The sequence below is a fragment of the Marmota monax genome, unplaced genomic scaffold (assembly GCF_021218885.2).
Source record: "Marmota monax isolate L192 unplaced genomic scaffold, Marmota_monax_Labrador192_F-V1.1 WCK01_AAM20220418_F8-fsc00001, whole genome shotgun sequence".
In the NCBI taxonomy this organism is placed as follows: Eukaryota; Metazoa; Chordata; class Mammalia; order Rodentia; family Sciuridae; genus Marmota; species Marmota monax.
In genome coordinates this window covers 49569792-49583573 of record NW_026693777.1, presented here as the reverse complement: position 1 = coordinate 49583573, position 13782 = coordinate 49569792, and the positions used below count along the sequence as shown (strand labels likewise).

The window sequence follows — 13782 nt, the reverse complement described above, 5'->3', positions numbered from 1 at the left end:
TAGGCAAGCGTGCTACCACTGAACCATAACCCCAGCCTCTGGTAGTCTTTACTTTTTGATAAAACAGTTTCCCAGATTCATTCTGATTTTTCTTATTCCAAAGAAATGGGACAGGGCTGTCTTTAAGAAGTCCTGGTTCCTTTTAGTGAAGAATGACAATAGAGATGAAAAGATGGTGTGTGGATAGGCATTGAATGAGGGTGAGATGTGCTGTTGATTTCAGGTAGACCATTTTTTAGGGATTGAATGAGAAAAGAATAATTTTCCTCATTTTGATCTTTACAATTTAATATGACATGCTTCTGTACTCTAATTTTAAAAAATTAAATAGAGCATATGGTTTTCTCAGACCCCAAGACTTAGTAATTGCTACTTTGACTTAGCAAGAATGTTTTAAAACCATATCAAGATTTAGTGGAATAAAACAATCCCCATCCAAATGTTGTTAGTATTGTTGTTTATAAGGTCATCAAATTATACTTCATAAAGTGAATTTTCAATTATTTTAAGAGATGTAGTAGAAAAAATCCTGGATTTAAAGAAAGAAGACTTTAATTCTAGTCTTAGCTTAATCATATTGCTAAATGAAAATGATAAGTAACTTAAAATTTTAAAAAATTGCTAGTCTGTGGATAATAGATGTGAAAACACTAAAATACCATGTACACGTAAATAAATATTTATGTTGAAGATAAAACCAGGTAATATTTGCTTTATTCAATATTTTGCTTTCATGGTATTTTAATTTTTTTAATGCTAAGATTTTAAGTACTTATACAAATTTGGACAAGATGCTCATTTTCAGTATGCCATTTATAAAGTGATATTATTAAAAAATTCTTATGGCATTTTGTTGTTCCTATGTTCATAAAATATTTCTCATTAATAAATGATACATGGCTGGGGATATAGCTCAGTTGGTAGAGTGCTTGCCTCACATGAATCAAGGCCCTGGGTTCAATCCCTAGCACCACAGAAAATAAACAAATGAATGAATGAATAAATGATATAGTAGTCAAGGCTTCAGTATGCGGTTTTCTAAATGAAACAGAACCAGAGCTCTTATTTACAAATTTGCAAAATTTTAGAAATACTACTATAGGTGTATATCTGTTTTTGAATATTGTGTGTGTATGTGTGTGTATGTATGTACATATGTGTGTATATATGTATATTTATACAGGCACACACACACATACACATGTATGTAATATTCTTTTCTTTTGGTGGGGGTAGGGTACCAGGGATTGAACTCAGGGGCACTTAACCACTGAGCCACATCCCCAGCCATATTTTGTATTTTATTTAGAGACAGGGTCTCACTGAGTTGCTTAATACCTTGCTTTTGCTGAGGCTAGCTTTGAACTACTGATCCTCCTGTGCTGCTGAGACTATAGGAGTGCACTACTATACCTGGCTTACATGTAATATTCTTATTTGTGTTTTAGGTGGTCTTGGAGGCATTGGAATGGGACTTGGTCCAGGTGGACAGCCTATTAGTGCTAGCCAATTGAACATAGGTGGTGTAATGGGAAATTTAGGTCCAAGTGGTGAGTATTCTTTATTTCTTTTTAAATGATATGTTTGCTATATTATGGCTTACATTTACTGGTTTGTCATAATGTTTAAAGGACTCCTCTAGAGCTATTTAGGATGTCATTTCAGTGTGAAAAAGAAATGAGACCTTGAGAGCAGTTAACGTGCAAGAGGATAGGCAAAGTTCAGGAGTGCTTCTCTGGGACCAGTCATGTTATAGCTAGCTTTTTAGCACTGTGGATATTGAAATATGTTTAAGGCAGAAGGAGAGTTCTCAACATAGTGCTGTGTGTATTCTGGGTATCTGGGTATCCTTTTTTTTTTTTTTTTGCAAGGGCTGAAATGCTGTTATAGGCAGTTTAAATTTGTTTATTTAGTTAGGAAGGTCGCCTTTTAGGTAGCTCTTTGATTGCTTTATTTGGGCTAACTTTTGTTTGTTTTTAAAGATTGGTTTTCAAATTTTTTGGTATCAGACCCTTTTATGCTTTTAAAATTTGTCAAAAACCCCCAGGTGATTTTGTTTATGTGGTTATGTTTCTCAATATTTACTATAAAACCTAGAAATTATAAAAATTTACATATTTGTTTAAAATAGCAATAATTAACCCTGACTGTAAACTTAACCTTAAAGATTACATTTACTATGTATAATACATAAAAAAATATAATATAGCACATATTTAACAAACTATTTCCAGTACAAAAAAAAAAAAGCGAGAAAAGTGGTATTTTTGTTGTGCATGTTTAGCTTAGTATAAGACAGCCATGCTATTATATCTATTTCTGCATTGTTTGCTGATCTATATCATCTAGTCTCTAGATATTTACACCTTATGTTATGCACATGAGAGAATGAGAGTAAAATTAATCAAATGATGTCAGTATTTGATGACTGAAGTGGTTTTGACCTGTTGGACCCTTGGAGGTCCCCATATCATACTTACATTATTACTTTTTTATTTGATGGACTTACAATTGCTATTAAATTCCTACTTTTGGTGACATGATAAAATTACACTTTAAATTATAAGGGTAGGTATGATAATCATTCTGATCCAGATTTTCTCCTTTACCCTTAGACTTATCATACCCTCACCTTCTTAAATACACACTATTTGTATTCTTTAATTTTTTTACTCTATTAACTATCTTCTTTAGAGGAGTCCTTACTTCCTCACCTGATCTCTAAAGCTATGGTAATATTTCTGTGTTATGAAAAAGTAAATGATTGCTCATTTATGAATAAACTGAATATTGTAGGTGTGATCACTGAATTTTGGTTTCTTGTCTATTGTTCAAAGAGGCCTTTTGGGAGACCTATGATTAGATAATCTACTCTGGCATAGCACTTTCCATCTCTTTGTATCAGGCTCCTTCCCTAGTGTTCCATTGTGACTAGTGATATCTGTTTTGCTATATAATACATTTTGTCACTCTTAGTCATAGAAATAAGATGCACTGAAAGTACATACTGTGTATTTTATTTGAGGTATGGGAATGGATGGTCCAGGTTTTGGAGGAATGAATAGAATTGGAGGAGGTATGTATAAGTATTTGTTTTTTGCATGTTCCCATCACCACTTTTTAGAAACTAGAAACTTTGTTGAGAATTCTAAGAAGAAAAGTCACAATTTATTTTTGGCTCATATCCTAAAGGATGCTAGAAGAAATTGAGTCAGGTGTATACTTAAGAGAAGGCAATCTATTAAATGAAGTAGCTACACAAAGTAGGGTGGATAAAGAGCTTATAGGTGAGACTTGACATTTATAAACTGTACCTTTCAGCTATATAACTGACAGTCAAATCTTAGAATTAATCTTTATTTCATAGGAATTGGGTTTGGTGGTCTGGAAGCAATGAATAGCATGGGAGGATTTGGTGGAGTTGGCCGAATGGGAGGTAGGTAAATATATATAGAAGGATGTATATACTATTTTACTTTTACTTATTATTGAAATTCCCCCCCTCCCTTCTTCACTTAGGAATGGGTGCTATAGATGTCTTCAGAAGGCATATGGGCACTAGGGGATAAGGACAGGCATGGCAGGAATGGGGATTGTATGTGTGGTGTGTGAGGTAAGTTGGGTAAATAATAGACTATTTTGTATTTATGACTTTTGCTTTTTTCAGTTTAGTTTAGATATGTTCCTGAATGGTTTACCATGCATTGATGTACTTGAAAAAGAGTTAATTTGTTGCACAATCTTTTCAGAGCTATACCGTGGCGCGATGACTAGTAGCATGGAGCGAGATTTTGGACGTGGTGATATTGGAATAAATCGAGGCTTTGGAGATTCCTTTGGTAGACTTGGTAGGGCTGGCTGAATGCTTCCTTTTCCTTTTTTCAGGTTATATTTTAAGAAATGGGGGTTCTCTTCATTTTTGTGAAAAATCAGAAGTTTATAATGTTCCATATAATTTATTACCTGAAGAAAACACTTTAGGGATTTTAATGTACTAGCTCTCTTTTCTCAGTATCTTATATATTTTAGAATCTATTTCTGAAATAATTTTTTATACTTTTCAGTTATTGTGTGTTTTCTGAGAGCTTAGTACCTTAGGAATTTTAAAATATGATTATTTAAATTAATTAGTATATTATCTTTCCATCCTTGTTTAGGCAGTGCAATGATTGGAGGGTTTGCAGGAAGAATAGGAGCTTCTAACATGGGTCCAGTAGGATCTGGAATAAGTAGGTTTAAATTTTACTTGAGTGCTTACAAAGACTTTGTAAGAGTTGTGATTATAGTATAGTAATACTTTGTTCTTATGTTTATGTGTCTTGTAATTTGAGAAACGTTAATAATTAATGAGCTAATAATAAGCCTCTCTGATCACTGTTTGAAATTTGTAAATTAACTGTTTAAATTTTACTTCTTTGATGTCTCCAAATTAACACCAGATTATGTGTTAACTATAAGCCAGTCCAAGAATCATCTTTCCACCTAAGGAATATGAGTTTTTCTCTGATTGTGTATCAGGAGCAACTTTTGCTTTAGTGACAACCTTGTTTGCATTTTATTTTCTGTAGCAGCTATTAGTGACTACCTTATTTTATCTATAAACATCTTGTGTGTTTTGGTAGATGCAGACATAATACTTGAGGGATAAGGTTTAAGGAGTTATTATTTCTTCTTTTCTTAAACCTTTTCCCATGATAGAATCAAGAATTCTGACAATACTGGAGAATGCTGAATATCTCCCATCTGTTTAAACTACCATATTTTAGGCCTTATAGTAAGCCTTAACACATGGCACATGGCTTATTTTTTGTTGTTTGTTTATTTATTTATTTTTATATGGAATGCTTCACAAATTTTTATGTCATTTTTGCATAGGGACCGTACTAATTGTTTTGTTCCAATTTTAGTTTATGTGCTGTCAAAGCATGCACTTTTTTTTCTTTTTTTTTTTTTTAGGTGCTGGGGACCAACCCCAGGGCCTTGTGATTGCTAGGTAATTGATCTACCACAGACACACACCTCAACCTTTATTTTTTGAGATGGGGGTTTTACCTAGTTGCCCAGGCTAGCCTCCATATTGGGATCCTCCTACCTCAATGTCCTGAGTGCTGGAATTATAGGCATGTACCACTGCACCCAGCAAAGGCTTAGTTTTTTAACTGTGTTGCTGCCTGAACCTTCCCTACTTTATTGACTTTCTTTAATTGATTAAATTTCACAAGCAGAAAATACAATTTACTAGACCTATTCTGAGAGAATTCTAAAGACCTGTTAGCTAAATACATTTAATTCATTGTACTTTCTTCTCGTTTTATTCATTTTTTTCATCATTTTTGTAGCTTTGGCCCTTTTTCTGTTAATTGTAACATCTTTACCTTCTTCTTTTATCTCAGTCTTTTACTTCTGTTTCCCTGATTTTTATACTTGCTACTAACTGAAAAAAGTAGTCAATTTGAAGGTGATATTTTTACATTTTTCATGTGTTAGATACAAGAAAGAAAAGATAAGTTTTAAGAATGAATATGAGTAGAATATTCAGTGAATAAAGTCAATGCTTAAAAATGAAGAAGGGATGAACCGGGAGCTAAATTCCCAAGCTTTGGTTAAAAGGAAACAATGCCAATTCTTGTTCTCACCACGTTTTGTATAATAGTGAAATTGAAAGTTTTTCTATATTGAAATTTGAATTGATGTTAAAAGAATGATTATATGGGAAACAGGTGAAGATACTGAGATGAAAAAGTTAAAATTATGTAGGAGAGTATGATAAGACATATGCTGGAATTATAATAATTGAACTTATCTACTTAAATCTTTGTTCTAAGTTGTTATTAGTATGATTGGAAAGTAAAAGTAAGGAGTAAGAATAATATCTAATAAAGCAATAGAATATTTACATAATATGATACTTTTATGATCAGAATATAATTTTATAGATATATGTAAATGTATTTATATGGTAGTTAGAATTAAGATTTCTCAACTAACCAGATATATATACCAAGTTAAATTCTATTCCTTTGAAAATTGTTGTATTGTCTGTCTGAAAATAATTTTGTTTGTATATTATCTAATTATGTAAATGAATTTTTCTCTTCCCTTTTTACTCATAAATGATTCTCTCCTTTTCCCTTCCTTTCTCCTCCTGCTTTTGTTTTTGAAACAAAAACACAAAACTCTTAAAATACCCCTGCCCTTCTTGAAAATCCAGGTGGTGGAATGGGTGGCATGAACAGTGTGACTGGAGGAATGGGGATGGGACTAGACCGCATGAGTTCCAGCTTTGATAGAATGGGACCAGGTATAGGAGCTATACTGGAAAGGAGCATCGATATGGATCGAGGATTTTTATCGGGGCCAATGGGAAGCGGAATGAGAGACAGAATAGGCTCCAAAGGCAACCAGATATTTGTCAGAAATGTAAGCAAATAAATGGTAAAGGATACTTAAAATTCTTTTTTCCCCTGTATATGTGTTACTAATACCTCTTTTCATTCTAGCTGCCTTTTGACTTGACTTGGCAGAAACTCAAAGAGAAATTCAGTCAGTGTGGTAAGTATGCTAATGACGTAGATATGTTTAATTTATTGTGAAGGAAAAAATTGTTTTGAAATTTTTGAACATTGTATTAAGTCCTTTACTTGACCTAGTATCTATTCCTGAATAGTATGAATAGCTAGTATCTATTCCTGAATAGTATGGATAATGTTCCAGGTCTAACTTGATTTCAAATAAATGAATTATTTTCCTATCTTCTGACTTAAACAAGTGAAAATTACTGGTAAATACTGAAGTTTAGAGAATAGCCTGTTATCCTGTCAGTAAATCTTTTTTTTTTTTTCTTCTTCTTTTTTTTTTTTTTTTTTTAGTTACCCAATTTTCAAAAGTTGAATATAGGGGTTGGGGTTTTAGCTCAGTGGTAGAGCGCTTGCCTCTCATGTGTTAGGTACTGGGTTTAATCCTTAGCACCACCTAAAAATAAATAAATAGAGTGTATCCATCTACAACTAAAAAAAAAAAAATTAAAAAAAGTTGAAAATGTATCATTGTTTACATTAAAAGTTTTTTCCTCATGAAATATATTAATAAGCAGTGTATTAATTTCCTTCTTTAAGAGTAGAGTCAGAATGACCCACTCAGATGCTGATATCCAGTTGATATGTAGTTAATAAGTGAGAGCCATTCTGTACACACTATTTCTACAAGACACAAGACACTTAGCTGATAGTATTGAATCCACTGCTAGTAATGCTGTAAACACCATATGTTCTGGTGGCTCTTTTGTAAATCATTATTGGCTATAATGACACTACCTATCCAACCTTAATGTATTCCTTAAGTCTGTAGAAGATTAGATGGATTATTACTTTTAAAAGAGAGCCTTTTATATACCATACTTATTTTTGCTATCAAATTTTATTTGATAAAATTATCATTTTTTTTTTTGTAAATTATGATGAACGAATTAGTGCAATTGGCACAAAGAAATAGATTTCCTGATGTTACATGGAATCCCAGAATATATACTCCTAATAGTAAGATATGTAGGTAGCAAGTAATGATGAAAAGGGCTAAATATTTGGAATATATCTTTAATTTTTTTAAGGCCACAAAGGGACAAGTTTAGTGTTCTTCCATAAAAATAGCCTTTGTGAGCTACTTTCAGAGATAATAGTATCTACTGGATTCTTCATCTAACTTTTTACAGCTTTTATTGTTTGTTCACATTTTCTTCCATTGTAGATGGAGATCTTGAGGGCAAGAACTGTCTTTTTATCCTAGCACCTTTCATTGCCTCTGTACATATATTAAGAGTTTATGAAATGTTTTATAAGATAAGCATTCTGAGAAGATCTTTCATTTATTAATTATTTATTCATTCACTCTTTAAGCCTGAAAATATTATATTTTTGGCAGTCTGCTAGGCACTTTGAAGGTGAACAAAGTCAGATACCCCAGTCCTCAGAACATACAGTGTGAATTGTTTAGGATGTTCGGTTGGCTCCCTTTGTTAGTTGTCCTTTTATTTTGGACTAATTTAAAATTTATGGATGGGAAACTTAATATTTATTTTCATAAAAAAGTTGTTAAGAACAAATCAACTAGTAAATACAGCCAAGAGAAAGAAAAATAGTAAAGTTCTTTCAAGGTGTTCATAGTTTTTAGGAGTAAGTACATTTATCAGAATGAGTAAGTAGCATCTGGCCATGAATCCTATAGACCACAGTGACATGAACATATTAGGGCCTTAGTGTTATGAGGAACAATGGCAGCAGGTATAGGTAATCTCTGTTCTTGTATTTTCAGGAAAAGCAAAACAACAAAAAAAACTCCAAATAAGACATCTTAAACAGTAGACATGAGTAATAAGATAAAGAGCAAAGCAAGGCAAAGAAATGACAGTGAAAATGTGAGCAGTGTTGAGGTGACTGTTCTTTATCCTTTATAGACACATGTTCTTTTGTTTTAATTTTTTTAAATTTATTTTTATTTTTGCATTACAATTCTTAATACACCATTATACCATAATTTATCATATCTCTGATTATATATAAGGTAACACATGTTCTTTTGATGTCAGGTATAAGCAAGGCAAGGCTTCCAGAAAACTTTAGGGCTCTTGGTGGGCTTCTGGTTGGAGTGGCATTTTTTTTTTTTCTTCCTGTGACCAAAGGTCATAATATATGTTAAAAATGTTTACTTTTGCTCAAATACATTCAATTAAATATTTATGTATATACGATGTTTGTGTCAGAATAAATTTCTATAATGGTAAACCTTTTGGAAAATAATTGAAAGGGGTTGGCAAGGATTTGACCTATCACTTCCTATCCTTGAACCTAAGGTTGCCTGATTTGGATTTAGAAAAAGCAAAATCATATTACTGTAGGTGGCACAGTACAGAGGAAGAAACAAGGATGGGAAAAATTGATCTACATAATCTTTTTTTTTTTTTTTTTAAAGAGAGAGAAGAGAGAGAAATTTTTAATATTATTTTTCAGTTTTCAGTGGACACAACATCTTTATTTTATTTTTATGTGGTGCTGAGGATCAAACCCAGGGCCCCGTGCCTGCCAGGCGAGCGCATTACCGCTTGAGCCTCATCCCCAGCCTGGACATAATCCTTTTATCAAGAATGAGACCAATTTTCTGTGCGGTATTGCAAGTTGTTTCGTTATTCTATTATACCACATTAATAGATCAAGGGTATTAGTAATACCTTAATTATTATTTCAGAAAACTTATTAAGTCAATAATAGATAAAGCAGATTTAGTGATGGAGTGGCATTGTTTTGACATGAGGTCAGCAATTGAAAGACATTTCCTGAAAAGAAAAACTATCCAAATCTACATTGAAAAATTTTTGTACAATATTTTGTTTATATAGAATAGTGGTTATAAATGATTATTTTTTATTTCATTTTTTTAAACTCTGTTATTTTTGTTTGTTTTAATTGTAGATGGACAGCATGCCTTTTTTTTGTTTATTTATTTTTTATACAGTGGTAAGGTTCAAACCCAGGGCCTCACACATGCTTGACAAGCAACTCTGCCACTAAGCTATAGCCTCAGCCCTTAACTCTATTCTTACATCCCTTTTTTTGATTAGTCTGTATATAAGACTAATGATTTTTACATTTTCAATTCTTTTGTAAAAGCTTCTGACATTTCTATTTTATAGTAAGCTGATGCCATACTTATAAATTTCCTATCATCTTCTCTATTTTTAACCTTAAATTGTATTGATAGCAAAGAAAATAAGTTATGATTATATGGAAACAAATATACAGATACTGACAAATATAGATATTACCCGTCTTGTTTGAATTGAACCATCCTTTTTTTTTGTTCTTTCTCTTTTTCTTCTTGTAGTATGAGAAGTTTCTTTTAACTTGCCTCAAGCCAGTAATGGCCTTTTTGACATTAAAAGGCAGCTTTTTTGTTGTTGTTTTCTTGAGCTTTGGGTGAATAAGTTTATACTTTTGCTTGCTTCTGAAAAACAGGTTAGTGGTATTCTATGCATCTCTCCCAAAGAATATCTTCCAGTAAATGAACCTACTGGCAAGCCCCTCTGCAATTAAAATGTCTCTAGTAGTTAATTCTCTTTGATGGAGCAATTATAAAGGCTGAGGAAATATTATATTATGGGTTGTATTACCCTCAATATATAATTTTCTCAGCTTTTATAATTCAGGAAAAGTTTTCAGATCTTATATTTAACAAGAGGAGAAATAAATAAGTATAATGGCTGTTTCCCAGTTCTTCCTCCTAATTCCAGTAAGCCCCTAAAAGGTGATGTTTTTGAGCACAGGCCAGTAAGACACACATTATTTTGTAGTAAAATCTCTTTTTATCCTGCCTTATGTAACATGCATTTATAAAGAAATGCATAAGAAAGTTGAGTATCAATAAATTAACTAACCTATTTAGAGTTGGACCTCACATTAGTTTGGTTTGTGCACATTTTCAGTTCTTGTTCAGTTAATGAGGTCAAATAGGTAGTTTTCCAAACTTGCTCCTTTGTTGTTTATATGCTCCTTTGGCTCAGTATGATGCAGGAATCTTAAAATTTTAGACTTGAAATGCAGGGAAGGCTCATTCTCAATTTTTCCTTCTAGAAACCATGTAAACAAATATAACTTTGTTCTATAGATTTTCATTGTGTAATATTTCTACTATTAGTGTGCTGGTTAACTGCATAGAATGGTGACTTGTGGTAGGTTTTATTGACTACAACATTTACTTTTTTCAGAATGATTAGTGGATTTTGTAAAATAATAGTAATAACAATCCAATAATAGTAAAAATAATAATAAGTAAAGAAAATTCATTGGTGGAAGTACTTTTTTTTTGTTGTGAAGAAACACCCAATTTTTTTTTTTTGGTCCCTTATATCGTAATTATGCTTTCTTACGGAAGAATGTCTGATTTTGTTTTTTTCTCCTGTGGTTATGTTATAGCTTTATTTATTCAGATTTTGTTGAACTATTTGCTCATTTATAGCTGCTTTAATTTGATCTATATTTAGATATGCTCTTATCAGCAATTCTGAAAGTATACTGACGTTAATAGATTGGGTTAAATAAAGTAGAAGTTTCTTTTAATGTAAGATAAATAATGTCTAGAACTATTGTATATAACAGCAATGAGTTTAATCGTGTTATTGATTTCTCTAGGCATACTATTTTGTCCTACACTCAGTATCAGTTTTATTTTTGTTGAGTCCTTAGAGCATTTAAAAAGTTAGGTCTGATTTCAATTGATTATTTGAAATTAACTTTTTCTTTGGAAAATACCTCAATTAGCATTTTTATAACAGTAGAAAGAAACTTGGAAAACTTAACAAACATTTCTGCTTCTATCCTACTGGGATTTTGGGGGGATACACTAAACTGTGACACAAGTATCTGTGGGTCATGCTATATAGCTTTAATATCCAAACTGTAAAAAATTTCAGGTATCTTAGCTGAGGGGTCTTGTCATCTAGATAGGCTGAAGATCATTATGAGGTCATTGTGTGGTTCCTAAACTTGAGGGACATAGTTTAAGAGAATTGTTTAAAAGAGTCTTGTCCTGGAGATGGAGAGACAGATTATGCAAAAAATAGGACACATTTTCCTTTGAAGTTTTTAAGATTTCTTCCTTGATTGAACCCTACTGTTGCTTAAAAATCTGTGTGAAGTACTTAGAAAAACCCTTAATTTTTAGATAAAATTAGAATAAAGAAGAACCTTTAATCTTAAAGCCCTTAAATTCTCTACAATCCATTTCAAAATCACTATAAAATACTGCCAAGGTGTGCTTCTGTAATTAGACTTGCTTTTTTTCAGTTACCAGCTTTCAAGGTGTCATAAGGACTGTGGAAATAGTACTACCTCTTAAAGAGATCTTCATATATATGTAGATATATGTTTATTTCAATTTATGTGTGTGTATATATATATGTAGATGTATACATATATCTATTACATTTATCTATCTCCCAGTTTAATTTTGTGTTTACTAAAAAGTGTGGTTACTATTTTTTAATTAATTTTTTTTTTCATGTTATCAGTTGTGCACTAAATATTATTTGGATCTACTTTAACCATTTAAACATGATTTCTCTAGATAGTAGTTTTGTTTTATCAAAACTTTGAGGGCACATTAAGAATTATCTGACCTGTGTTATGGTTTTAGCTTCGTGTAACAATTATCATTTGTTACATATTTATCTTCATAGACCATTTAATTAGTGCCAAGAAGATGAGCAACTGACAACTAGTGGTTTTAAAAGGAAATGCAATAATATGGGGTAGGAAAAAAAAACACAACAAAAGTAAAAAAGTAATTCAGGGTGCTACAGATAGGAGATAATTCAGATCAAGATTTCAACAAGAAAATAGTCTTAACCATGTATTAAGATTAAAAATTGATTCTCTCATCTGAAAAGGGATCATGCAAGTGTTTGACAGGCCTTTTTTTAAAAACAAAAAACCTTTACTCTTCTTCAATTTTTGCCCCTTTTTAGAGCTAAATATGTCTGGCTGTATGTTTTTTTGCCAGATTAAAATTAACTCATACTGACCTACCAGCTATAATATTTGAAGTCCTCTAGTTTGATTTGTTTTGACATATACATCTTGAGAGGAGGAAAATACTATTGTAGTCACATCCTAAATTTAAGACCTGTTTGGATTGGGTCATCATGACTCCCAAGTTTGCCTCAATATAGTCTTTCTTTACATTTTTTATTTATGTATACTTATTAATAATTCCCCCTTTTACTTGCTAGTATTCTGGTTTCAATTACAGATTTCATGTTTGCTTTGTATTTGGATAAAGGATATGAATTTATTTCAAATGCCACTTAAAAAAATATTTTTAGTTGTAGATGGACACAGCACCTTTATTTTTTTGTTTTTATATGGTACTGATGATCACCCAGTGCCCCACGGGTGCTAGGGAAGCACTCTAATGCTGAGCTACAACTCTAATATTGTACTCAAATGTCACTTTTTAGAATTAGCAGTCATATTAACTGTGTAAGGAACAATTGTGAAATGTCTGATTTTTCTTATATTTTGAGAAACTGCTCTGAGGTTCTTTCTCCTTTGTGTTATTAACATCATTGTTTTTACCTTTGTTAATTTTAATCAGTGTTCTCTTTCATAACTGCTTCCATAACACATATGATGCCATTCTTAAGATTTTTGAGTCCAAACTGTGTTAGTGAATAAATGGCTTTGGTATTGCTGTAAAAGAACAGATGTGGTGGGGCTTTTTGTGGCCTGATAGAAATTAGATTTTCAGCATTCACTCTTATTTCCATGAGATGAAGAAGCAAAGTGAAGATAAAGAGAAGGATGATTAGGGATACTGGGCAGTGAGAAACTCTATTCTAAAGATAATTTTGATTAAATATATGTTTGGGGTCATGATGAGTTAATATTTTAAGCTAACTAGTCTTTATTACTATAAAGTTAATACTAGAAGCTAGGAATTTAACACAAATAAAACATATTAAGTCCTAAGGAAATTTATCTCAATTCCAACTTTATATATATTAATATATATGTACATTAGTATACATATGTTCATTACTCTATATGAATTGTATTCATAATATAAAATATGATAATTTCTTTATGAATTGTATTATATTCATAATACAAAATGATCTCATGTTTTATTGTTTTTATAACATTAATGTTTTAAGCCACGCTACTCATTACTTCATTGGCTATGAGGAATTTCAAATATGTATAGTAAAATGGAACCCATTTAAACTGACTAGTAATT

The 13782-nt window shown here is 31.6% G+C and overlaps 1 protein-coding gene and 1 pseudogene across 2 annotated transcripts in view; one reads left to right on the top strand and one right to left on the bottom strand.

Moving 5' to 3' along the window:
- Window positions 1-13782, top strand: part of Myef2 (myelin expression factor 2) — a 43713-nt gene that overhangs the window by 21690 nt on the left and 8241 nt on the right. Inside the window, exons 10-16 of one of the 2 annotated variants that reach the window (XM_046461056.2) lie at window positions 1449-1550; window positions 3026-3076; window positions 3368-3436; window positions 3750-3848; window positions 4158-4229; window positions 6212-6420; window positions 6501-6552. In XM_046461056.2, the coding sequence (XP_046317012.1) occupies window positions 1449-1550; window positions 3026-3076; window positions 3368-3436; window positions 3750-3848; window positions 4158-4229; window positions 6212-6420; window positions 6501-6552 (654 nt within the window). The remainder of the gene's footprint in view (window positions 1-1448; window positions 1551-3025; window positions 3077-3367; window positions 3437-3749; window positions 3849-4157; window positions 4230-6211; window positions 6421-6500; window positions 6553-13782) is intronic. The other variant, XM_046461058.2, reaches the window with a different exon arrangement.
- Window positions 4831-4931, bottom strand: LOC124104887 (U6 spliceosomal RNA; annotated as a pseudogene).